The sequence below is a fragment of the Ictalurus punctatus genome, chromosome 18 (assembly GCF_001660625.3).
Source record: "Ictalurus punctatus breed USDA103 chromosome 18, Coco_2.0, whole genome shotgun sequence".
NCBI lineage: Eukaryota > Metazoa > Chordata > Actinopteri > Siluriformes > Ictaluridae > Ictalurus > Ictalurus punctatus.
In genome coordinates this window covers 5,141,589-5,168,795 of record NC_030433.2, presented here as the reverse complement: position 1 = coordinate 5,168,795, position 27,207 = coordinate 5,141,589, and the positions used below count along the sequence as shown (strand labels likewise).

The 27,207-nt window shown below is 38.6% G+C and overlaps 2 protein-coding genes across 5 annotated transcripts in view; one reads left to right on the top strand and one right to left on the bottom strand.

The window, feature by feature from the left end:
- The window catches only part of dnai1.2 (dynein, axonemal, intermediate chain 1, paralog 2), a 33,427-nt gene extending 20,644 nt beyond the window's left edge, over positions 1-12,783 (bottom strand). Inside the window, exons 1-16 of one of the 2 annotated variants that reach the window (XM_017493485.3) lie at positions 12,534-12,783; positions 12,282-12,350; positions 10,893-10,988; positions 6,002-6,082; positions 5,782-5,908; positions 5,636-5,694; positions 5,377-5,532; positions 4,462-4,521; positions 3,243-3,371; positions 3,023-3,107; positions 2,820-2,937; positions 2,685-2,728; positions 2,340-2,587; positions 1,870-1,959; positions 1,696-1,783; positions 1,404-1,483 (exon numbers count right to left, since the gene is read on the bottom strand). In XM_017493485.3, the coding sequence (XP_017348974.1) occupies positions 1,404-1,483; positions 1,696-1,783; positions 1,870-1,959; positions 2,340-2,587; positions 2,685-2,728; positions 2,820-2,937; positions 3,023-3,107; positions 3,243-3,371; positions 4,462-4,521; positions 5,377-5,532; positions 5,636-5,694; positions 5,782-5,908; positions 6,002-6,082; positions 10,893-10,988; positions 12,282-12,350; positions 12,534-12,575 (1,572 nt within the window). In that variant the 5' untranslated portion in view covers positions 12,576-12,783. The remainder of the gene's footprint in view (positions 1-1,403; positions 1,484-1,695; positions 1,784-1,869; positions 1,960-2,339; positions 2,588-2,684; positions 2,729-2,819; positions 2,938-3,022; positions 3,108-3,242; positions 3,372-4,461; positions 4,522-5,376; positions 5,533-5,635; positions 5,695-5,781; positions 5,909-6,001; positions 6,083-10,892; positions 10,989-12,281; positions 12,351-12,533) is intronic. The other variant, XM_017493484.3, reaches the window with a different exon arrangement.
- Positions 12,784-16,266: 3,483 nt separating this feature from the next.
- zmat1 (zinc finger matrin-type 1) lies at positions 16,267-26,690 on the top strand. 3 transcript variants are annotated; one of them, XM_017493410.3, is made up of 8 exons: positions 17,032-17,255; positions 19,234-19,340; positions 19,444-19,521; positions 19,894-20,029; positions 20,148-20,426; positions 21,139-21,229; positions 21,353-22,280; positions 22,946-26,690. In XM_017493410.3, exons 1-7 carry the CDS (start codon positions 17,123-17,125, stop codon positions 22,245-22,247), a joined length of 1,719 nt encoding a protein of 572 aa, XP_017348899.1. In that variant the 5' UTR covers positions 17,032-17,122; the 3' UTR covers positions 22,248-22,280; positions 22,946-26,690. The 3 variants fall into 3 exon arrangements, with proteins under 3 accessions (XP_017348900.1, XP_017348899.1, XP_017348898.1); XM_017493411.3 differs by lacking the exons at positions 17,032-17,255; positions 22,946-26,690 and adding an exon at positions 16,267-16,340 and having other exon boundaries at positions 21,353-22,604; XM_017493409.3 differs by lacking the exon at positions 22,946-26,690 and having other exon boundaries at positions 17,033-17,255; positions 21,353-22,604.
- Positions 26,691-27,207: the final 517 nt, after the last annotated feature.

Sequence of the window (27,207 nt, the reverse complement as noted above, 5' to 3'; positions counted from 1 at the left end):
AAACATGGAACCAGGCTTAGATATCATCCATTCATAACATTCATACACAAACTCCGAATCTCACTCATCCCCCGTGGTAGATTTTGAACATTTTGCACTACACCAAGTGTGTTAATCAGTGCTACTGGAATGCTTCGTTCCTTCATCTCTTCTTTTCATTCCTTACTGTTAGAAATGCAAAACAAGAATGCACTAAAAGGATGCAATACATGATATGCAAGGAAGGTTTAGAAGAACAACGATCACTCCAGAAAGGCAGCAAAATTGCCTGTTATTCTTCAGAGAGAGAGAGAGAGAGAGAGAGAGAGCGCGCGAGAGAGAGACTAAAGCCTGAGCTGTGTCTCTGCGATAGAGAGGATTAGACCGCTCCTGAAATCACTGCTCCACAATATCCTCACCACACAGATACAGCTCAGCTTGCTTTTTCAAATGCCAGGGATTTATCACCTCTATCCGAGGGGCAACCCTAAAGCTCCATAAGGCTCCATGCAAAAATGTGAAAATACTGCATAACCCAGACTTTATATTTTGCAGGGGTGTAAACGGAGCAGTCGGCAACACTCTTCCGTTACATCACACATAATATTATCAACTCGGGCCTACATAAGAAGGTAATGATTGCACCCAATTCCCCTCAGCATCAATAAAGTGAGACGGGTGTACAATTTTTACGATCTGGTAACTTTTTTGCAAGGCACTTGGGATTCTAGTGTGTCCCTACAGCACAACATTCATATCTGCAGTAAAGTATGCAAATCTCTGCAGTATTTACCTCATTCCAGTTTCCCATGTATATTTCATGTTATACATTGATCAAAGTAGTACACTGCATATTATACTATAATGTAAATAAATGATGCAAGAGGTGATGCTGGGTGTTTGTGTCTTTGTATCTTTATGAATTTATTTGAACAAGCTACCATATATTCCTAAGTTATAGCTAGTTTTAAAAAAAAAAAGTACTTTAAATTGTATTTACTGAGCTTTGTCTAAGTATGTTGTCAATTTTTGTACTTAATTAAAATATGCTAAAACATTATATTAATCTCAAAAGATTAAACAAAGTATACTTGCATCATAAAATTGTGTTAGTATGTTTACATCAATACACACCATAAAATATTCATATACTATACGTGTTTTCATAAAAATTTCAAATACATTTCTTGTATATTTTTGGACAGTGTGTTAAAAACGATTAGTATAGCAATGCAATTAAGCACAACTTTAACAAAGACCATTTTGAAGTGCATTTTTGTAATGCTGTGTTTGTCATTTAAAACCAGTTAAAACTAGTTTGGGATTCTTCTGAAATGATGTATTGTTAGTATGCAATCTGTTCACAAGTTAAAACCAGTGGAGTGCTCTTTTAATGATAAACTTCAGAGACAGCTGTTACTGACTTTGTGGATTTTCCCCTCTTCAGTGCCAACGAGGAAAAGGTAGTCGATCTGTTTATGGAAATCAAAAGACGTTCCGCAGGCTGGAATAGAAAAGAAGATAGCATTGACGAGCATCCGGATGTTGTGCAGGGACAATACTGTAGATTCCAAAATCAACGTGGTCAAAGCAAAATAACTGAACTCTATGCTGGAGTTTAAAGGAAGAATGCTCATGGCAGTTATTTGTAAGCTCATCCCAAGCTGAATGCTAAACGATTAATGATGTAATGAGGTGTTGGTGGCTGATTATTACCCATGTCAGGGATCTTCATGTACTCTTGTCCTTCTGAAACAGCCCCATTTATAGAGAGTTTTATGATATCTGTGAAGAGCAGCTCGTTCTGAAAAACCAAAGGAATTTCCGTTATTAAATCACATAGAGCCTGAAGACAAAAAAAAAGCTGAGAACTGTAGCAATTAAACACACCTTCACAAGAGTCCATGATACCACACGGCCATCGGAGGAGACCGAGCAGAAATTATGATTCTTGTCTATGTCATCATTCTGCCACTTTACCTGGTAGGATGTCACAAGACAAAATGTGATTCTTTCAGGACATGACAGAATAAAATGTTCAGTCTTACCCTGCCATACAGGGCTCTGTGAATTGGATGTTATTATGGAAACTATAAGGTATTAGAACTAGCACAGAAATATGTGATTTGCATTGTAGCCGGCACTGCTGTCTGAGCTTCTGACCAATCAGGATTGAGAATGGTATAAATGGCAATAATAATAATTTTAAAAAACAACACATTTTATTTGATCTTTCTCCATGTTCTCTGTGTTGCTGTACATTTGGTGCACAATGAAATCTGTTATGCAGTTTGCATCACTTCTGATAATTGTCATGATTACTGTAACTAGTGCTAAAACACTAACGGAGCGCCCCCTACCTGCCAGACCGGGTCAGTGTGTTTGCCCGACTTGGCGGTGCTCTTATAAACAGGCTGAGGTCTGTCTTCCTTCAGGTTATACACTGCAACGCTGCCATCATAGAAACCCACCGCCACCAGGTAGGACAGCTGTTTGTGGATATCCAGACACATGACCCCAGATGTAGTGTGGAAAATGTACTCTGGGTAGGTGGAGTTCTTCAGGGAGTAGAAGAGCAGCATGCCTCGAGACTGCTTAGTGAACTCATCTTGGACGAAAAAGATAACAGAACGATCCAAAATTTGCATTTGGAAGGAATATTTAAGCACAAAATGTCTGTTTAAAACTCTAAAAGGTGAACTCACATGACCCGAGTCCTACAGCAAACAGGTCTTTGTATTTCTGATTCCTAGATGTAAAGAGAAATGAACAGTTCGTTTAGTTTACCAGTTTAATGGGTGTTGAACAGTGATGTTTGTTGTTGTACAGTGCATACAGACCAGCAGAGTGCAGTTACTGAGAGATGTTTGGCTTTGTCATACTGGAACTTCCACAATGGCAGAAGAGTGCCCTCTTGTTCTCGGAACTCATCTGACGCATCCTCAAAGTATTTAAAATCTAACATGGACAAAGGACAGGAGAAAGACAGACTGACACATTGTGAACACTTACATGATAGTTTTATATATGATAGAATAATTACCCTGAGCGATGTCATCAAAGGTGTTCTGAGTCACCATGCGCCCGATAATCTTGGCCACCTTCGCCACTTTGGTAATATCATCGCTCTGAATGATAAAGGAGATCATTGTGATGTGTTACAGTCAGCCTACTAGTAATGTCCTATTTACACAGCTCATCCTTTATGTCATTAATGAGTGAAAGAATGCTTTTCATGAACACAAATGACTCAAAGCTCCTACCTGATTCTCCACCAACACTGTCTTCTTCTTCCCTTTGTCTTCCTCCTTCTTAGATGAAAGGGTCTTCTGTTTCTCTTTGCTTTTCTCCTGCTTTTGGAGCTCCTCCACATAGGCATCATAGATCTCCCACTGCAAACACACACAAAGCATTTGTACGTGTATAAGGTTTTATTTATTTCATTATCAGAATGGGCCTCATTTATAAAGCTGGTTACAAATGAATTCACTCGCAATTTGTGTGAAGAATTTGAAACTCCTGTTAGGTTGGAAAAACTTTCATATCCTAGGAGAGATAGGAGAGACACGAGATACGTGACAAACACACACGTTTGAACGTAAAACTTATTAAACATAACGGTTTCCCTGAGTGATGTACTTTGGTGTCCATGATCACCCGGGTACTGTGTAGATATCTTTTATTTCTCAGTTTTCATGCCACATTGGGGTTGTTTTTTGTTGTTTTTTATTTAAAAAAAAAAAAAAAACCTTTTCTTAACCCTTTCTAACAGTAAACTTGTGTTCCATTCCTCCAGTGGAACGGAAATTGACAGACATTTTCAGTCAGTTTAAACAAATGAATTATTTTCTTGCTGCAAATCTGTTATAAGATTAGTCTGGACACTGTTAGGTTTCTGTGTGTAGAGTCTCATGGCTTTGTGTTTAATTGCTGGTGAGCAGGGCAATGGGAAACAGGAGGAGCCCCCTGCTGGCCAAACGATCCACACAATGCATAATAACATTTTTAAACCTATTAGGCTAATTCCATTTTTTGGCCTCTGTCCCACCTAATTCACCTTTTGTACTTTAGTTTGCTGGGACCTTTGCCCTTTGTGGAGTTTTGTAGGTGTCCCCAAATGCAAATGAGTTAGTGGCTTCCATCAGCATGCACACGTGAGTATGAAGAAAAAGAAACTTTTGAAAATCTGGCAGAAATTTTTGGGATTACTAAAAGAATGATACATTAGGACGAATATCGTTACAAGTATTTAAGGTATTGTTTTGAGAGACTGAATGAATGGTTTATGCTTTTAGGATTGAGTAATGTTAAACATTAAAAAGCCTGTTATGTGATAAACCCTATAACAGATATATCATTGTATTAACCTTAATCTTCATTGCAGACCCAATGTAGACACAATTACAGTATATCTTATATATCATCACACAGCTATGAAATGGCTTAATTACAAAAGTCACAGATTTATTTACCAGCTCTTACCTGATTGACTGTAGCGGAGAAGGTGGCACGAGGAGGAGGTTCAGTTTGGCAGGCTCTTTCCTGCAGAAATATAAATAATTTGGTTTTGGTTTCCAATGAAATCTTGATGTGTGGTGCTTTTCTGTCTAGTACAGAGATACAAATTCATGCGATTTTAAAAACTGTATTATTATTATTATTATTAGGGATGTGAAAGTACTTAAATTGTTTACTCAAGTAAAAGTGCAATCACTCATCTAAATAAATACTCTGGTAAAAATGACACAGCTTTAAATTCTTCCTTTGATTTAAAGCAGAATATCTTTGAAAAACTCTTTTAAAATGTACTAAAAGTATGAAAATAAATGTATAAGAAGCTCAAAAGTGTATCTTTTAACAAAAATCCACGGAACACGGGTTAGGGTGTTGATTTCTATAACAGCAGCTCTGACGGTAGATCCGGCTGTAAGGCAAATCACGGGTTTGCACTTGTTCTAGTACGATATTGTTAATATATACTCTATAGTAACACCAAATTCACTTGGACTTATGGAAGGAGTCTCCAGTATCAGTGCTTTGTAACAGTAAGTTTTCCGCCATGGAACAGAAGATTTTGCAGTTTCTCTGTAACCTGACATGTTAACAGGATTGTTTCGTGGATGTTCCTCAACATTAAATGTAACTATAAATGGATTAAAAAAAAAAAAAAAAAGTCAAACGTGTTGCTATTTAATTCTGAACAATGTAATTGCTGACAAATGGTTGCGGTAACATTTATGGACGTGCCACTTTAGTTAATTAATTAACTTCATGTCACATTACACCAGCCCATCACTGATTAATTCCCTATAATGGTATGCGGGCAAGTGTTTTACTCCTTACTTAAATGAATTGTGCTAGAGAAAACACTGCAGGATTGACTAAGCTGAATCTTACTCGCTGAGGGTTGTTGAGCGTCTGTGATGCTCTTTCGCTGAAGTTGAACTGGTTGGTGATTTTGCGCTCCTTCTTCCCCACTTGGACGTCCACGCTGTCTGATCTCTCCTCTCCAGCACCATCTTCTCCATCACCCGCATCCTCAACCCCATCAGCCTGCATAACAACACGACTATTCAACGCTCCATCGCCTCTATGACGCATCCGTTTGACTTCATTTCATCTTACAACGTGCTGCTATGAGTATTGTTTTTATTACCGGAGTCTCAGGCTTATCCTCATTTTCTGCTATGTTTTCTGTCTCTGTGACTGTTTGTTCTAAAACCATAAGCAATTCAGTCAGTATTAATACGATATCATGATGTGTTTATTCATGTTTACTCTGACAGATGGTAACCGTCCTACCTTCTGCAAAGCCTTGCCTAGCTCTTTGCCTTCGAGCCTCATCAGAATCCTTGTGAACAAGGTTCCCCTCCAGCACAAAGTGAACAGCCAACTGATCCACGCTGCTGATCGGCTTATAGGAGCGGTCCTGAGGAACATACGGCGTGTTTAGTGGCATAACCTGTAAAATATGTGTTTAGCAAATAGCGATAAAAGTGATGCAAATTTGGAAACACTTTACTTTGAAGCTGTATCTGACAATATTCTGTGGAGCATGTGGATTGTTTGCTGTCAGTATTCTTGTGAACTCCTCTTTCAGCTCCTAAGAGACAAAAGAAAAAAGAAAAATAGTTAATTAGCATGAAATCTGAAGGGGGGGGGACAACATTAAATCTTAGCAGACCTCAGCTTCAAAAACAGAATTATAATTATTGTCTCAGCCGAGAGTGTGATTTTTTTTTTCCTCTCTAGTCAATCAAATAACTCTAGAGACTTACATTCCTACACACATTATTAATAATTATACCACAATGCTGTTGAATTATTGATTCTCACTGGTGGTGATATTTATTTTTCATATTAATAGGCTACATGAAAAAAAAGAAACTTTGTAATTGTTTGTAAATTCATATGGTGAAGTTTTCTGTGACAAGATGTTTATTTAGCTATCTGTTTAGTATTTTTTGGCTTTGTAATTTCAAGAAAGAGGAGGGGGGGTTGGAAGAGACTGGTTTTGGGGACAACCGTTTATACTATAGCTGCTATAATGTAAGCGCTAACAGGAGCTAACATGTTTCATGGATGTTCCACGGCATTAAATGTAACCTTAAAGGATAAAAAAAAATACAAAGTGTCATTTTTTCATTTAAAAAAAAAAAAAGGCTAGTATGGGCAAATTACCGTGATACATGAAGAATAAAACATATCAGAACGTGCTGTTTTTGGAAAATAATCGATGTTGAGGTGATTATTTTCCTATAACAGCACACACGTAAATGTGAAATGTTCCAAAGTGTTTGGGACCCTACACAAAATAGAAAACGATTAGTAGATGGGTCTGCATAAAAGTACACTGTAAAACATTTCAGGTGGTTAAACTGGTGAACAAAAGTTCACCTGCTGCGTTAAAAACGTGAGTAAACTCAACTTGAAGATAAACTTTGTTTCAACTCAAAAGGTTACCTTTGACAAGTTTTCCAAGTCAAGACAATGATTACTTTAGGTTTGATTTTTGAAAACTTATAAACTTGTTCAACATCTAAACCTTGAGTTAAAGAGGAGAATAAAGTTCACATAACGTAATGGGGCTATCATCTTTTACAGTGTAATGCCATCTCTACAAGAATAAAGTTCATTACTTTGTACTATTTATTTCATATTTTATTAAGCGCCATTATTTATGTTTCTTAATGTGCAATCTTTTTTCACTTTAATGCATAAATGTGTGTTTAAAAAACAGCCACAGAGACAACAAATCCAACACAACTCCACCATGAAAACCTACTCGACTGTTTATAAAAGTTTCACATTAACCAGATAGACATAAAAAAAAAAACTGCACTTTTGTGCAACGGCTTCTCAGCCATTTCAAGATGCAATCCTATTTCAGGAAGAGCATAGTGCTCCATCAAATCTGTGTTCCAAATTACTTCAGACAATGGTATGCCGAGTACCTGGGTTTAAAACTCAATAAAAATATAATACGTTAATCAGAGTATAAACATTTACATTTTCAAAACTGCACTCATGTAACAGACTGATCAAATCTCCCAGGCATTTCATTTCTGTTCAGATATTCTCAGCAGGTGGTCCTACAGTATTTCGTTCACCTCTGGCTTGCTCATCTGGATTTCTGTAAAGCTGCTTTGTGGGGGAAAAAAAAGTGCTATACAAATGCAACTGAATTTACTTTGCATGCATCCAACTCCAATCTGTGTTCAACTTACCTTTATACATCAACAATCATATGCTGTTAGGAAGCAAAACGCCCATTAAAACGAACTTCTCTTTCCAAAGTATCTTCTACAAAGACCAGATATGAGCTATCTGGGTGGCGGAGAAGCACCCAAGCAAAAAGCAGCCACATATGAAGAGGGATGATTTACTATAACATCACCTTTATAACATGGCTACTAACTCTGGTCAAACAGCAGTCCTTCAAAAACTTGTTTCAATAGGCACAAATGTTCTTGTATAATTAAATTGTTAGTTTGTTTCAATGTTTCAAATAAATCATTTTTAAAAATAGCAAAAAATTTACAACATTAAAACGTTCAAATTAAAAAAAGAAGACTTTACGGACTTGTGTGAAGTATTTGTGCAATACTGTGCAACAGGGCCGGAGTGGGACTCATTTTCAGCCCTGGAGTTTTATGCTTTAGACCGGCCCACGTTAGTTCACGACTGACTATATTAAAATAATGTAATTAAAACCTCAGTATATAAGTCTGCAATACTGCACTGTTCTCTACAGCCTTGTAATTCATTGTATTTTTCAAAAATTTCATCATTTCCATTTCAGTGCTAATACAGTAGCCTAAGTGTTGCTTCACAGTGAAGATTTATTTAACTACAGTATTCTTTACAACACCACAATGTAATATTCAACAGTATCAGAATCTATTTTGTCAAATAAATAAATAAATAAATAGATGAATAAATAAATAAATAAAGTGTTAATAAATATCTAAACCTTGAAATGAAAAAATATCAAATAAATACTAATATAACTGCACTTTCTAATGACACCATCATGTCTTTTTCCTTTGCATAAGTTAAGGAAACATCTGCTTTACAACTTCAGCACAAATATGAGAATATTAGTTAAAGGGTAAATCTCCAACACTATTCTTTAAAACACCACAGTGTCCTTTTCTGCAATATCTGAATATATATTCTGTGCAAAATTGTTCACAGAGATCCAATCCTTAAACACAAATAAAGAATAAAACAAGTATTGCACTGTTCTCTGCAATAATTCTTTTCACAGTATAACTTTCTAATGATGGCTTCATCTCTTTTTCCTCTGCATAAGTGTAGCTTCAAGGAAACATGGCCAACCCTAAAACATTAATAAACGCCTGAGCAATGCACTGGTCTCTGCAACTTTATTTATCAGTGTCATTGTGCAAAGACATGAGAATTTCAATCCTTTGGTGAATGTGTTTCCAGTCTTTCATGCCTCCCTTTATGAAAGGGCCATCACTTACCAAAGGTGCAAATGCCAAACAAACAGAACAGTACAGAGATTGTTTTTGTTCTTTCACAGTAAGTCAGCCACTTGCAGTTTGTTCCATCTTTGCTATTGAAAACCTTTGGTATAGGAACATTTGGGGTTTGTTGAGGATGATAAGAAAAAAAAAGTATGTATATCTTGTGACTGAGGTCGAGCAAAGTGATCAAAACTATCAACAGAATCATCTTCATCTGCCTTGTTCCTAGCTTGTGGTTCTGGGTTCTGCTGCTGAATTGTTGCCTCTGTTATCAGTCCCTGAGTAGACTCTGCTCTCCCTTTCACACTTCCTTCTGTATCCCTAGACTCGAGTGCACCTTAATCACAATAAAAAAGCATTCTGTAAGCTTTAACATATTTGACATGGAAAGCACGTTTTAATTTAAACTAAAATATCCAAATGGCAAAATATGAAGGTTATTTCATATGACTTTTATCCTATTCCCTTTCAATCATGGGCTTTGTATATTTAGGCTACTATCTTTTGATAAAAAAACATAATGGGTCACTAACACCAGGGCATAGAAAGTTGTTAAAGGCCTATTGTAACTGATGTGATCATGTTTCCTTATTCACACACTGTGGTACAACCGCTTACCTGTGTTTTCCACAGTGAGAGCATCAATCTCCTGCATAGGCCTACAACTGGGTCCTGGCTCTGCTTCTGACACTAAATCAAATTTTACAAATTGTCATGTTTCTCACCACAAATCTCCCCTTTTTACAAAGCTTTCTGATCAAGTCATCAGTTTCACTAATGTAGTGCTGAATCATCTGGTATCATTCATTATCTCAGGGCATTTTTTATTGAGCAGGTGTAGCCTACACCACACTCTTCATTAATATTAATTCTTCTAATTCTTATGTTCACTCAATGAGCAATAGAGGCTGCTGCTGCTGAAGAGCTACAAGAAAAAGTTTGATACATAAACATGAATGGTGGTTTGCAGACAGCGTTGTTTTGCACGGCTGCTAGCATCTTGCACTGCTCCTAACTAGCTTAACGTTAGCTTAACGCTCGTCTCATCGTCCTCATTTGGTGTGCCGGTGAAAAAGCTGCTCAGTTTTGTACATTTGGCGTCAGTTTGAAGAGCTTTCTTTTTTTTAAATCTTGCCTTTTCAGCACCGCCTTTGCGGTTACTATTATCCAATTTAGCCTACATCCAACAACAACAAGCACCACTGACTGAAGTTTAAAAGTTACGTTTCTTGTTTGTCGGGGGAGACAAAAGATAATTACAACATCATTAAACTGCAGGCTGCACTCTTCGAGTGGGCTACGGGAAAATAATAAATAAAAAGAGTGGGGCTACGGTAAAATAGTGCAGGCAGCCTAGGGACATTATCCATATTTCAACCCAGTGCCATGACAACACCGGTCCTCGTGGCCCAAAAAACAGACCGGCCCAGCAGGAATTCTCCCGGTGCTCCCGATTAGCCAATCCGGGCCTGCCGTGCAAGATATTTTGCAACATTAGAATAAGGTCAGAGGAGAATGGTCAAACTGGTTTGAGCTGACAGGAACGCTATAGTAACTCTTTACAAGCGTGGTGTGCAGAAAAGCTTCTCAAAATGCTTGTATTAAAGTGTCCAGTGATTATAAAAACTGCGGTCCACACATTTTGCAAAATGATCCTCTGTATTGCCTTTCTAAGTCTTTTCATGTTTTTTTTTTTTTTTTACCTTCAAAACATTTTATTTTACACATGAATTAATTTTCTTCAAAGATTGAATATACAGCCCAGATTTGAACGTAAAATGTTTCCTCACCCACCCTTAAAGGTTCTTTGGTAGCAGAACCCTACAACACAACACAGTATTTCCCTATCAATTCCAAACAGACCCCTTTATTATCTAAGAAAAGCTTTAAGAAACATTTTTCTTCTAAGACTGTTCTCACCGCCTCAGTTAGGTCCAGCTGGTCTGGTGGTTTAACCAGAGTCTTCCCCTGCATCCACTCATCTCCGTCTCCGGTCTCCGTTCCATCCTCGTCGTCCTGCTCAGTGAAAAAAAACAGTGTGTTTATTTGACACGAATTATACATATGATACAGGTCATGCCGTGAAAACTGCAGCCAAACCGTGACGTGAGGGTAAAATTCCAAAAAAAGGGATTTTGAAGAACACTACCACCTTTATGCTGACATTACCATCAGATGTAATGGCATACGGGTCAAAAGATAACATCTCCACTCAAACATGAGTTATGAGGCATCAAATGAGGCATTATGAATTAAATTTTTAAAAATAGAAAAACATTTAACAAGTCAATAAATAACATTAACAGAAGTTTGAAAATAATCAACAGTTCTCAGACCTCAAGATCTGTTAACTATTACAAGATAACTCTTTGGTCTATTTCTGATACAATCAAAAGAGAACGTTTCATAACACTGAGGTCGAGATTTTCTCGGGTACAGAGTGCATCACTAGGAAGTTATGGTACGACCATATCAGTTAATTTAGTTTTTATGATAATGTGGTTGCAATATATATTAATTGAGTGACTTTAAACCATCCACTATACACTGCAGGAAATGTCATGTGTGTAACATGGTGTAACATTTGCCCATCACAGGGCATAATCGTGCACACACACTCCCATTCACACACTACGGACAATTTATAGATGCCAATCAGCCTACAACACTTGTCTTTGGAAGGGTGGAGGAAACCGAAGTACCCGGAAGAAACCCCCAAAGCACAGGGGAGAACATGCAAACGCCACGCACACAGGGAGAAGCCAGGAATCAATCCCCTCAATCCTGGAAGTGTGAGGCAAACGTGCTAACAGAGACAGAGACATATTGTTGTTACAAATGAAAACTTTGTTTTTATTACTACAGATTGAACATAACCCTTGCAGACACCAACGCTTACATTCGCTTACATTAACTTTTAAAAGAGCTCGCACCCAAAACGGAACAACCATTCCCATAGATAATCATTAAGTAGCCTCTGTACTGAAATAAGAAGACTTTTATTACAGGAAAGGGTAGGAATTAAAAAAAAAAAAAAAAAGAATGGCTGTATTAGGTAAGGTAAGGAATGTCAGTCTTTCCGATACTAATTAATGGGGAGAATTTAGAAAGACATTACGTTCTTACAGCAGTTAGGAACCGGATGACATTGAAATGATCTTATGTATAGCTCGAGGTGAAACACCTTACATTAATCATGATATTTAACAAAATTCACTGCTATGTTAAAGTTGATATTGCAGATGATTTATAAACATGTGAATGGCTGCAGTTTTCATGGAGTGACTCACATGGAGAGTTCAAACTAACCTTCTTTTTACTGGAGACTTTGGCTCCCTTAACAGCAGGTGCTTTTAATTGGGACTGAGTGTTAGGTCCCTGTGTGAGACATTAAAAACATTAAAGACATTAGACATTATATTAGACATGAAGATATTATTTAATCCATTGTGGTAATGAAATAACTGTTTTATGAGAAATGTATGACAAGCCAACACACTTCACAGCTAACTAGCAAACTATAATCAACATTTTTCCACAACTTTACTTATTTAGCTTTACCTGTTTGGACCGCACTGCTCCAGGTTTCTGAGGGACTGGCATTTTGTTTCAGCTCCTTCTGCTGAATTCTTCTTCTTTAACTTGTTATTTATTTATTTGTTTGTTGTTGTTGTTAGGTACAACTCCTTAGCTTATATTTTTAAACGTATCCCATACATACATACCCGTGCACCTTGCTGCTAAACGTTTGTGCGCTTCGGGTTGCCTGGAAACTTCGAAACGAAATGCGCATGCGCAGTCTCGTTTTTGCCACAAGATGGCTGATCATTACTAGTAGTTTAGTGTAAACAGTGATTACCAGTGAGAACAAATAAAACACACACACATACAGACACATTTTACATTTCTGTTTAATTTCTACAGTGGTATGAGGGCTTTAAAATTATATGCAGCATAATAATTACACAGAATCCAAAAATGATAGCCTAAGTCTGGAAATTTCTCTAACCTAAATCTGTAGCTACACTTTTACTGGTGAATCAGAATTCCCATGTTTATAATAATAATATGATGATTAATGTCTGTATAGTGATGTTTATAAATATGTGCATTTATTTTTCAAAAATATTGTAATCACAGCGATTTTGCTTTATTCTGAGACTTAAGTCTCAGGAAACATTCTTTACTGTAAAAAAAAAAAAAAAGAAAAAGATTTTTGAGCCATTTGTTATTTTAAAACTGAGTGATTGGCAAACTCGTTAGTCTGTGGAGGGTTGCGTATCGCAGACCGCATGCGTTCAATGATAGAATAACAATTATGTGTCTGTGTGACGAGGGGACGTGTGACGTTGTGTGGGTAGCACTGTTGGCAATGATTCTTATGACCAAAGGTGATACAGAACGGTTTACAGAGGCGGCCAATATCTTGGCATACGGGCTTTTAACTACTAATTGTCGTCCAATCTGCAGCAATAGTCTACTAAAGAACTTTGTAAGCTTAAGTGGGACCTATAGAAATCATGTCGTCCTAGGCACTTAGTCCTGTCACCACGATCAGCTAAATACCAAATTTGTGTAAAAGTGTGCGCGTCATGCACTCTTTCTGCTGCAACGATGTGATTGGCGTGATTGATCAATAAGTCTTCCACCCAATAACTTCAATATCCCGCTTTGGTTTATCTTTCCATCTTAAGGGTCTACCCCTGGACCCCCAGTGTTCTCGGGAACAGTCCCAGTGATTTGTGAGTTTACTTCTATGACAGGGCTTACTAACCGATACCACCTATACCAGGGGAAGGGTGCATGATTAGGAATAGGTTTGTATGTATGAGTGGATGTGCATGTCAACATCTAATCATTTGTGTCTAGTCTTCAACAGTAGTCTGTGGTCAGGGCGCTTTGGGGATTAAGAGGTGCGGAAGCAAAGTCACGTCATCTAACCTCTGTCCTGGATACGCGGCTATAAAATACACACTAATAAAGCTCAGTCCTCCTAAGAGTACAGTTTCCGTGTCGTCAATATTTTCTCCAAAAACTACATGTTCATGATTTCGCAGGCTACTAGATATCACTTAAGACCATCTATCGTGGAGTCACGTGGGATTGGTGTGTTGATGTGTCGGGGTGTAATGCGTCATGTGTGTGGGCGTGTATATGCAGATCGTTGCTCGTGAGCGTAGGTCCTCCTAGAGGCCTCTTGATAGAGAATTATGGTCTAGTTCTCCTATTGCAATCCCGTCCTCTCCAGCTCAATGCTTGGCTCTGGCACCCTCCAGTGCAGTGGCTCGCATGTACCCATGTGGCTCTCCGGCTGACCTTTACCATGGAGCGAGTGACGAAAAGGATCTAGAATGGCCCAGACCACCGTGGCTTGTTCCACCTGGTCCTGCGGAAGTCCTTGATCACGATCCACTCTCCGGGCTTCAGTTCATGCAGCGGACCCGTAGCTGGACCTGGAAGTGCTACCTTTACCTGCTTGTGGATAGAGTGCAGAGCAGAGGACAGGGTTGCACAATAATTTAACATTGCATCATCACATGCTGCAGCGTCGGGAAGAGGAGCTGTCACAGGCCCAACTCCTGTTTGTGGACGCCTCCCAAACAGTATCCCAAAGGGGCTAAGCCCATCCTATGCCTGCTTCAGAACAGCATTTGCTCAATCTGTTTTTTAGTGTCCCATTTTCACTCTCTACCACCCTACCACTAACTGGATGATATGCACAGCGCTGCTTTAAGTCAATACAGATATATTCACCCACCTACTTAAGGGCATGGCTCACAAAAGGTGTGGCATTATCACTGGAGATTATCATTAGGGACGTGGCCTTCTCTACCTTCAAACCTCAACCCACGTTATGAGTTGCACAAAGATCGTAAACAAAATGATTATTTAATTAATTAATTAATTAATTTTTTAAGAGTAATTAGAGAAACCAATGCTTTATCGCAGCTATCATTCCCCCTTTTTGACGCATGGTCCCTGCCATGCATCAACTTTGAAGACAAGGACAGCCCTGGGGGCACCGCCAAACTCCGTCAACAACTGTGCAGCCTGCTTTGTGCCACACAGCCTTTTCCAAATAGCCCGTGCTTGGAGATCTGAAAGCTGTAAAGAAGGAGTGATTATTTTCTTTTGCGTTTTAGGACCATAGATGCAGCTGCTTGCTTTGCTGCACTGTCTGCTCGAGCGTTTCCAAGGAAAACAGGGTCTAATTTGTTAGTGTATGCATCACATTTGCATACTGCAATAGTTTTGGGGAGTAGGACTGCGTCCAGCAGCTCAAAGACTAGTTTGTGGTGGGCTATGGTGTGCTATGGTATAACTTTCAAAGTTTTAACGGATTTAACGAGCTATGAAAATCAAGTGAATATGCATTCTCGTGCACGGAGAGAAAAGGTTCTAGTGTGTGCCAAATCTCTAGACATTCAATTAATCATATAACCTATAGGTTCAATAAAGCAAACCTTAAGAATGTAAAAGAGTTTTACAGTTTGGTAGGGCTTACAGTTTTCTCTTCCCTTCTTTAAAAAAAAAAAATTATTTCTTCTTTTTTTTTTTTAGCTCAGTAATATTTACTTGTGCGTTAAATTTGACAAATGTATCATGTACCGCTGATATGAGGGAATGAGTCAATGGGGAATGACACTTGATAATAACCCGCCGCAGAAAAAATACTGCACCTCTTGCACTTCTTAATAAGTACTCTCTTTACTTATTTATTGCTCTAACTGGAGTCTTTCCGTTAGCAAATATTTTTACCGTTATTATCTCTCTCTCTCTCTCTCTCTCTCTCTCTCTATATATATATATATATATATATATATATATATATATATATATATATATATATATATATATATATATATATGTATATATACCTGTTGGTATATATCTTAGTTTTGAAGCTGTAATCTAGGAAACACTAATATCTTTGTCGTTGCAGAGGCGAAGTTCCTGGAACTTCTTATAAGAAATCGCCTCCATGTAATACTTCTCACAGTGTAATACGCACATTTCTTATATCATTGACTCCCTTCCATGCAGACAGAAATACACTATGACTTCATAAAATTCTAATTCTAATTATAAATTCTTGATGATTCCTACCAGTCAGTGGAGTGGCTGCCTCGGTCTTTCATGCTGCACGATAAAGAGCAAACCGCCTGCGTGCCAACACAGAATTCAGGGTGAAACTTTTCCACGAACGTCCTCCAAACCGGAGGACGATGCAGCCTCACCACTGACTGGTAGGAATCATCAAGAATTTAGAATCAGAATTAGAATTTGCTTGTTGTCCAGAAAATCTGAAAAGACTCACGCAAAATTGTCATGGAAATTAGACAACACTGGCAGATTCGTCCTCTAAAGGTAAAAAGGTTTATTACTGAAAGATGGTTAATACAGGATATAATAAAGCAGGATAGAATAATGAGAGCGTTCTGAAGCGCTTGTGCTGAACCACTACTATATATATGAAACGCAGAGCATAAGAAGCAGTTTGAGGCAGTTCAAACAGGCTTTGTTTTAGGGTCTTGGAAAATGTGCAGACAAACCTTGAACATAAGAACATGTTTGTGTCTCTGTAAGCAGATAAACATTCTGTACTGATCTCAGTGACATGACATGGCCTTCTTAGGTGTTATCCTCAGATGAACATAAAAACAACACAAACAAATCTATTTCAAAGTAAAAATGAATAACTTCCCTCTCAATACAAAGACCTCCTATACAATTGTTGTTGTTGTTGTTGTCGTTTACTTTTTATTAACTGTGTACCTTCAACTTTGTGCCAACAGTTTGGAGAAGATCCACATATGGGTGTGATGGCCATAGAGCATTTCCACTGGGAAATTTGATTACATGTTAAGATGTTAGTGTACATCTTCTTGTGCACTCAAAATCAAATGAAAGCATTTTAGCTTTATTTCAATGCTGCTTTATCCCCGTGCACTAGCTTATATTTATATGTTTTTTGATGATTTTCCTGGTACATGTTCATTTAAGTTAATTTAATACAGGCGAGTACAGGAGTGCATCCGGCGCATGCGCAGTGCCCCACACCCGCCCTGTTATATTTGGCTAGTCAGTGCTGTTTAGTTATGTCGGTTAAGGTAGCTGTACCTTTTCCGCTTTGAGACTTAAAAAAAAAAATGTCAGTGTCTGAGGACAGCGTATCGTGTCCGACTGAAAACAGTGTCACTGTTCATTTAGACTCGGCCTCTGTCTCAGACGCCGAAACAGTGCTAAAAAATCCTAATGTCCATAGTTGTCATGTTGAAGAAGGTGAGTCCGGCACAGTAATTACCCAAACATCTGTGTGCTAGCTGTATTCAGGCTGTTAGATCCCTGTTTTATACCACAAAAAAAGCACCTTAACGAGTTTTTCACCAGCTTCAGGATCCATACACTGCTAACAACTTGTTCGAGATGGAGGGGTTTTAGCAGTTATATTAGCTAACGCTGCTAAGACTAGCATGCTAATTCTTGCTAGTTAGCGTTAGCTGGTTCATGGCTACCTCCCATCTCAAACAATAACGCATTCAGGTTTGGTTCACTCGGTATTTAGCTTCAGATTTTAAAAGTAATAAACTCACAATGGCAAACTAACGAGTTTAGACAACGCTGGATTGTTTATAATATCAAAAATAATCCTTTATTTCTGATATTTAATAATTAGTAATATTTATTAGCCAGTATTATACTTGTTAACTAGTACAACTTGCTGTGAGAGGATTTCTTTAGAGCACTCAAATGTTCTCAAATGACAAAGTGCTATTATTCTTTTTAATTATTAATTTTTTATTTTATAATATTAATTTTCATTTACATTAAATAATTTGACTCCTTTATTTGTACAAAACTTAACTTCATTAGACTTATTAACTTATTTGTGGCTTGAAGTGAATTTTATTATTATTAGTAGTAGTAGTTCATTCGCAGTACATTTGACAACATTTTATTGCTTCAGAGGACACCTAAGGACATGACAATTCAAGTTTATGCTCCTGGTAAATGGATACTTTTAAAATAATCCATATAAAATATTTGGAGCGTGCAATTTTTCTCAATTACTTCACATTTTCTGCAGATTCGGGTCGAGACACGTCACGTCATCACGACGCACATTCAGCCAAAGCCCTGTTCGATTCACGTGCGTCGAACATGAGTACAGCTACATGCAAAACTACTTCATGCAATTGTAATTTCATCAATTCAAGTAGTTTTTTGCAACATATAAAAGCACAGAAACCCCGTAAGTTGCATCGCAAATTTTGGAAAAAAAAGCAGCAGGAAAATCAAGTATTTTTGGCTACAACAGTCACAAAAAAGCTCTGAGAAATCCTGTAGAATATAGACACTGTGTCCTAATCAGTATTCGTATTTTGCATAATAAAATAAACTTTTACCTTAATATGAACTACTTTTTACAGTTTAAACCCTGGATTTACTTCATAGTGACAGTAAGGAGGAATCGGCAATCAAAAATATTAAATGTTCTTTAAGTAAAGTGCAGTTTTATGTACAAATAAATTTCATTTTTGAGTAGTAATTGAATCATTGCTAAAGAACAGTAACACAAACACATTTGTTTTTTTGTCTTAAAACATTAGCGCTTCATATGGATGTGAAGTACTTCTCCCCAGCCCCCACCTCAAATCCCTTTTAATATTTATTTTTCCGTGAAATTTCTTTGCCTTTTCAGGCAGAAATTGGCTTTCAGACAAGGGCTGCATAACATGGACAAAACGCAGCATGTTTCTGATTATTCTGCTACATGTTAGAACCGTGTGCGTGTTTTGATCAGTGAATATTACTGGCTTATTAATATTATTTGCTACAGCTTGTCAAAAAGAACAATGAGCCTGCTCTGATATCTAATATTGCAGTAATGATTAACAGTTGACATAATTTGTGAATGCAACTGATGAACCTGTAATTTCATTTCCCCACTAATGCATGTGGGATTTCTTACGATTCATTAACAATCCATGTATATATGAGCATGTATATTTTTTATAGATGAATAAAGAACGGTGATGTATTGCTGTGTAATCCAGCGTACACTAGGTTACAATGCTCAGCTCTGTTATTTATTCAAGTTTTATTAAGTCGGATATCATGTTCTGTTCCAGATCTCACATGTCCACGTTGATCCTAATCGTTTCTGTGTAGTGTAACGCAACGTTGTTCTCGTCTACATGACGCATAATGTTAATCGTCGTTATATAAGTCTGTATCGGTATTATTATTGTTTTGGCAGAAACCGAGAATGACGGTGAGCTTCTTAAAGGCTTGCTAACCGACACCTTCTGTCAGGTGTGTGAGGCGGTGTTGATGTTTGAGTCTCAGAGAGTCTCTCACTATGAGGTTTGTATGAGCTTTTGCATGAGTTTATATTGCTAAGACATCTGTGGATGTTTTTAAAGCGTGTTCTTTTTTGTTGTTTTTGGGGGGGGGTTTTGGTCATCAGGGGAAGAAGCATGCTCAGCGCGTTCGAATCTACCTGCAGAACAAGAAAGCTGAAAGGAACAAGCAGAGCAGCTTTCAGGTAAATTGCCACGAGTGCGGCTTTTTAGCATGGAAGCTTGTTTGGGCCATTGCATCACCTGCCGTTTTTAAAGGAAACCTGTAGCTTGAAACACAGTAAATATGCTTATAGTGAAATATTTGAGATGTGATCAGTGATTCTGGTGCTAATTTGTTGGTCGATGTTGTATTTTTGTTAGAAGTTATTGGTAGATGAAGCAAGAGCTTAGTCCCACTTGCTCAACTATTGGCACATTTGTCAAATGGCATGCTGGGTAATGCAGGAAAGCATTTAACCAAAGAGAAAATAGACCAGCATGTTAAGTTTTACGACAACAACAAAATAGACTCCATTGAAGAACAATAAGTTCAGGGTGGATTTCTGCTTTAATAGAGTGTTAGTGCGGATCCGGAGAAGTTCTGCGAGCTGTGCAATATGGTGTTTAGCTCGCCTGTGGTCGCCAAGTCTCACTATGAGGGAAAAGTCCATGCCAAGAACACAAGGAAGTCCAGCGCCACATCCTCTGTAGGTAAGTGATGCCTCTGTAGGTAACTGTGGCAATAATTCTGGAGGGCAATGCAGCCCCTGATTGATTTGTATATTTCAGGATTTAGTAGCGTATTGTAATAAGCCAATATTGTTGACAGATTCCAGGACCACAGTGAGTACAGCGGCTCCTCCTGTAACTGCCGTGGAGGACGCAGCAGAGGCGAGCGCATCGGACGACGTGGTTCAGGAACAGAAGGAAAGCACAGTGTCTGCTGCCCAGGGAGTCGACCTGAGTGACCCAGACAAGTACTGCAAGTTATGCGCGGCTTCGTTTAACAACCCGATGATGGCCGCTGAGCACTACAGCGGTCGCAAGCATCAGCGTAACCTGGCCCGCCAGGAGCTGCACAATAAGCTGGGAGAACTGTCTGAGCAAGGTGCTTTATCAGTGCTCGTCATTTATATCTTGTAGTTAAAGTAGATTGCATGAATGTAGATTGCATGAACTCGTTAGCCTTACCATATCCTGTTCAGGGAATCACGATTTAGGCTATTTTATTAGTGCAGTCAATTAACAGCCAAACACAGGCTGTCTAGAAATTATTTCCAGCTTCAGTGCTTTTTAGGTTAACAACTATTTAAGGGTGTAACAATTAAAAAAAAAATTCGGCTCAGAAGAAACTGAGCGTGCGCAGCATGGAAGCTCATGTCCATCAACAGAGCTCTCCTTACAGCTCAGTGGGCGGCCTTCGTTGGATGGTAGATGCGACATCTACAGCAGCGTCTGGGTTGTTCCAGGCTGAAAACGACCCAGGAGTTGAACCAAACCGCCATGTTCAACTCCAGCCTCACGAGCGTCCGGAAATAAGTCTGGATCTTCCTGTGAGCTAGCCTGCGTTGCTCTATACCAGCTGAGTGGGATTAAATAATAACGTGCATGTATTATTCGAGTACTTTGTGCCAAGTTAAAATATACGAACTTGCTCAGATTTACTTTGGGTGCAATTGTACAATACTAAAAAAAAAAAAGGTACCATTTGCTGGCAAAGGAAATCATTTTATTGTAATTAAGAGGCTACTTGGCAACCTGTTCTTTCCTTCTCACATATTTCATTCTTCCATTTCTTTCTGTATATTTTATTTTTATAGCAACCTCCCTCACATGTCCAATCTGCAATGTTACTCTCAGCTCCATGGACACATACCAGGCTCACATGAAAGGCAATAAACACCAGATAAAGTAAGCAGGGTTCAACACACCCCCCCCCCCCCCCCCATCCACACACACATAACGTCTAATACATTAGTGCAACTATACTTTATTTTCAGCAAAGTTTATTCCTCAATTCCTCTTCCAACTCAGAGAAAAGAAGACGCAAGACGATTTATGCAAAAAGAAGGTGTACGACTCGTTCCAGGACGAGCTGGCCGACTACATCCAGGTGCAGAGGTCTCGGGGACTGGAGCCCAAAACGGGTCAGGGATCTGAAAATCAGGGACCGAGGAAAGCAGAGAGCGTAGTAGACGAGAGCGGAGAGTGTTGTGACCAGCCCCAGATTCTGTCTCTCCAATCCCGTCTTCCTGCCCCTGCATTCCGAACACAGCCCTGGCGCCCACCGTTTCATCCTCACCCCAATCCCGTCGCTTTCAGAGGACGATTCCCAGTGCCGAACCAATGGGATCAGGGTTACTCATCCTACCCTCCTCCCCTCATCCCTGGGCTAACAGGAAGAGCATTACATAGAGGGAGGAGCCCAGAATCTTTTAGCTCCTCGTCTTCGTTCTCAGACTCCTCGTCTTCGTATAGTAGCAGCAGCAGCGAGGACAGCAGAGACAGACGGAGGAGGAGGAGGAAAAAGAGACGAGAAGGAACAAAGAAAAGAAGAGAAGAAGATGGTGATTCAGAAGGGGACGTGCAGAGAAGGAGCAGAGAGAGGAGAAGGAAGGACGATGGCAGCGCAAAGAAACCAAAACGACACAGAGGAAGCTCTGATGAAGATCACGGAAAGAGGTGGAAGGAGAAAAAGCACAGAGAAAGAGTTACCAAGAAGAGACGGAGAGAAGAGGACGAAGGAGATTGGACCAGAGTGTCTCATGTAGCGATGCCGAAAGGTGAGGGAGAAGGAGAAGCACAGAGTGAAGGACTTAAAGAGGAGAAAGCGAAGCACAAAAAAGAGAAGAAGAAACCGAAGGACAGAGAGGACAACCGGACAGAAGAGGAAAAGCTGTGGGACGAAACCATTGTGGGGATATTCTGATAGACGATGATTGTGAACACTCATTCATCCTACGTAAGCAGACATTAAACATGCAAAACGGTCTAAAGCCGAAATGATTTATCCAAATGATATATCCAAGCCGGTTTATCCACGTCCGCTTTTTTCTACACCACAAACTTCTAACTAACATGCACGACCAGCAGACTTTTCAGATAGGCTTTAGAAACGGCACTTTTTTCTTTCTTAATTAAGATGGATCATGGTTACTCGGTGTAGCTGCATCTATCTGCTGCTACTCTATTTTTGCACAACAGGATGAATTCAGACATGTCCATATTTTAGACAGAGCAATGTGTCTTCTCAAAACACTAGAAATAAACGCCATATACTCTTGAATATGGTTCGCATTCTTTTAAAAGCACTTCTAATTTAAGATCATGCCTAGCTAAAGGGCTATTTAATGTGAGCGGTACTAAGTATTCAGACATTGTTGTTTTTGTTGTTTAATATACTTCCATTGCTTCTATCCACTTAAAATTTACACACACAATGTCTGTTGTCTTTGTAGTTATATATATTAATTGATCAGCATAAAAAAAAAGATCAATTTGACAGAAAAGAAGTATTCAGACACTGTATAAAATGTAAATAAATAAATAATATATCAATAAATAAGATATGTACATCTAGAAATATTAAAACATCCTTGTCACTACAATTGGTTTGATAATTTGCAGGTGGAAAGCGCATGGAACCACAACTAATCGGCCCTGGACATATGGAAGGGAAGAGAGAAGTCAGCACTCACTCAAAAAGAGTTGCAGGACGACCTGAAAGCAGCAGGAACAGCAGTTACACAGAAACCAATAAGCATTGAAGTGTAGTACAATCACCTCTGTTCGTAATCCTCATGCAAATCCCCGATGCGAAAAAGAAAAAGCACAGAGATGTGCATCTATAAGCATTAAGATGAATCAGAGCTCTTGGAACGATATACTCTGGTCAGACGAAATAAAAACAGAACTCTCTGACAGTAATTGAAGATGATTTTCCAGGAGGACCGAGCCAGAATTGAACCGCAATGCTTACCATGCTTACCATAGACGCCTTGAAGCTGTAACCGGCAACAATGGCTTTGCAACAAAGTATTAATGCTGGTAATTTGTGATTTCTGAATACTTTTCCCCCTATCGGCTTTGTTTTTATAAACATCTTTGTTTACACATATGAATACATACTTTTTTGTTCATACAGTTCATACAGTCCTCTCTGAAACTATTGGAACAGCAAGGCCAATTTGTGTGTTTGTGCTGCACAGCAAAGATATGTGTTTGAGTGTTTAGGATTTCAGTTTTTATTTCCTATTGTTTAAAGCTAGATATGTTAAACAACACAAAACCTTTTATATCAGACCACCCAAATTTTAGGCGAGCAAAAGTATTGCAACAGATAAGAAAATAACATAATATTTGGTTGCATATCCCTTTGCTTGCAGTAATTAAAGAAGTAAAAAAGTAAGTAAAAAAAAAAAAACACAATTGTTGGTTTCTTCTTTTGTGTTGCTTTTCCAGGCTTTTGTTTCTGGGGATTTCTCCCTTCAGTTCCTCGTCAGGAGGTGAAATTCTGCTCAATTTGGTTAAGGTCTGGTGATTGACTTGGCCAGTCTAAAACCTTCCACTTTTCCCCCTTGATAAAGTCCTTTATTGAGTTGGCAGTGTGTTTTTGTGTCTTCCTCCCGTTTAATTTGCATGTATTTCCCTGTAAATTGGCAGACAAAATGTTCCTGCAAACTTCTGAATTCATTCTACCACTACCTTCATGAGTTAACATCATCAATAAAGATTAGTGAGCCTGTTCGAGAAGCAGCCATGCAAGCCCAAGCCCTGACACTACCTCCTCCATGTTTCACAGATGAGCTTATTTTGGATCATGAGCAGATCCTTTCTCAATACTTTGGCCTTTCCATAATTTTGGTAGAGCTTACTCTTGGTTCCAGAACTTTTTTTTTGCCTCATCTCTGTATTTCTTTGTGAATTCCAGTCTGGTTTTATGATTTTTACTGCTCATGAGTGGTATGGCCTCTATAACCTCCTTTGGAGGTTGTTGGTGATGTCATTGACTGTTTTTGGGGGGTTTTCTTCACAGCTCTCAAATGTTTCTGCCATCAGCTGTTGTTGTTTTCCTTGGCTGACCCATTCAGTGTTTGTTGCTCAGTACACCAGTGGTTTCTTTATTTTTCATGACATTCCAATTTGTTGTGTTGGCTATGCCCAGTGTTTGTGCAATGCCTTTGATTGATTTTCCCTCTTTTCTCAGCTTCAAAATGGCTTGCTTTTATCCCATAGACAGCTCTCTGATCTTTATATTGGCTTATCCTATTTAACAAGTGCACTTCACAGGTGAAACCTAAGGCTAAACCATAGAGTTGATGTTCAGAGCTATTTTTTTGTTTAAACAATCAATCTAACAGGACACACCTGGGTAACAAGAAACACCTGTCATGTTCCAATATTTTTTGTTCGCCTGCAAATTGGATGGTCTGATCTATTTCTGTTAACACATTTAGATACAAATACCAGGGAATAAAAGCGGACGTTCTAAACTCTCTTCTCATATTCATCTTTTGATCTCAAACCTAAATGTTTTCAGGGTACAGCAAAAACAAACGAATTGGCCTCGCCGTTCCAATAGTTTCGGAGGAGACAGTATGTATAAAGTCAAAAGATATTACGTGTGTAATGTGGACAATAGAAGTATATGAAATAATAAAAACAAAAAGAACCAAACACTGATTTCCCCTTGCTGTAGATTCTGGAAAAGGTTCAGAAGTGGATGAATCAGTAGCCTGGGACAAGCAGATTTATTATGCTCAGCGGGTTAACAGACAAGTATTTTTTCTTCTCTTGTTTGTTAACGAAAGAAAGAAGCATCTCTACTTGCTATTGACTTGCAAAAGTTCTGGGACGTATATTTAAATTGTGCTCGATGTGACGCACCTCAATGCTCTAACTCAGCAGTTCTCAAACTTTTTTTTTGGCAGCTTTTGCATTAGTGTTAAATTCATTTTTGTGATATGTAATCCTAGTTAAGTCCATTTCAGTCAGGTTGTAACACTAGAAAATGTGGAAAACGTCATGGGGGTGAATACTTGCGCACAGCAGTGTTGTACTCTCAAGACGGGTGCAGTGACACAAACTCTGACTCAGGGAGGCGCAGTTCGACTGCAAGAGTGTGTCCTGTTTGTCTCTGTGAGGAAAAACTAACGTTTGCTGTGATGTATGTGCAACAGAGTAAGTATTTGTATGATTTGATGTAGACGAGACCTTTTTTCCCCAAATTTGTATGCGAGTTGCCTGCTTAGGATTTATTACATGCTCATTATTATACAAGTTCTACATTAATGTCTGAAGCTCTGCTGTTAGGATAGTGTGTGTGCTTGAATATATTTTTGTCTTGTATGACAGGTGTGTTTAGGGCAAATGAGGACACTTGGCTTTTACAACTCACACCTGGCTCTCAGGTTAGACCTCATTTGCCCCGAATGAAAGGATGAAGTACTGAAATATAGTACATAGCCAAAAAAAAGATGCTATATTAACACAGTGGATATTTAAAAAAAAAAAAAAAAAAAAAAAAGTAATTGAAATTGCAGGTTTTTATGATGTAAAGTCAAAAATCAAGACAAATCATATCTAATATTTTTCATATTTAACGTGATCTTGAAATGAATTGATAATTATCAGAGGAAAAAAAAATTCTCTGACACTTCTCAGCCCACTTTGCTGTCAGAACAGCCTTAATTCTTCATGAATGCCACAAGGTGCTGGACATATTCCTTTGAGATTCTGGTCCACATTGATATGATATTGATATTGCATCAGATAATTGCTGCAGATGTGTCACTTGTGTGACTCGTGTTCTACCACATCCCAAAAGATTCAGATCTGAACCTGGGGAGACCTCTGAACTCGCGGTCATGCTCATGGAGCCAGTTGTGCGTTCTGAGATGCTTTTCTGCTCACCACGGATGTAAGGAGTGGTTGTTTGAGTAACCATAGTCTTCCTGTCAGCTCTATTCTGACCTCTCTCATCAACAAGGCATTGCCACCTGTAGAACCACCATTGGATGTTTTTTGCACCATTCTATGTAAACTCTAGAGACTGTTTTGTGTGAAATCATGCCATGGTCAGTCACTGAGATTCCATTTTTCCCCATTCTGATGTTTGATGTAAACATTAACTGAAGCCTTTGATTTGTATCTGCATGATTTTATGCACTGTACAGCTGTCATATGATTGGCTGATTGGATAATTACATAACTGTGCAGGTATAAAGTGATGGATATAAACCTATGTGGATGTTGAGCATGTATGTGGAAATGATTTGATCCTATAAGCTGAGACACTAATGCACTATATGTTTGAAGATAAAAAAAAAATTCTTAAATTAATTTTCCCAATATAGCACCTTTAATGTGACAACATTACGTTTTTTTTTTTCTTCAGTTTTTTTTTTTTCCTCTTGAATTTTATTCATTTTAACGTCACATTAAAGACATGGTTTATCTTGGCTTTCTATTACAAAACCCTGTAATAGAAGTTTCAATAACTTTTTAGCCACTGTGCTTCTTGATATGAATTAAATGAAAGATATTCGTGTTTTAGGATGCTTTAGGACAGGATATGTGGGAGATAATCAATACTGATTCTATAGTTCATAATACTGCTTCTCTAAACGTTCTCTTAAGTTTCTAGAGTCGTATTTTCCAGATGTTTGAGCTCTTTCGTATGAAAACCTTGAAGCCAAAAGCGCACAACCATCACCAGCACGTTCAGCGCGCTCTGAAGCCCCCTGAGATCTCCTGTTTTCAAAGAATCATGTGGTTACGTTCCCAGTGTCTCAGTCGAACCTTCGACCGTCTGAACGCGCGTGCTTCGCCCACATCCTCCCCCCTGTACGACCCTCCCGTAAGCTCACAAGCCTCTGAAGACCTCCGAC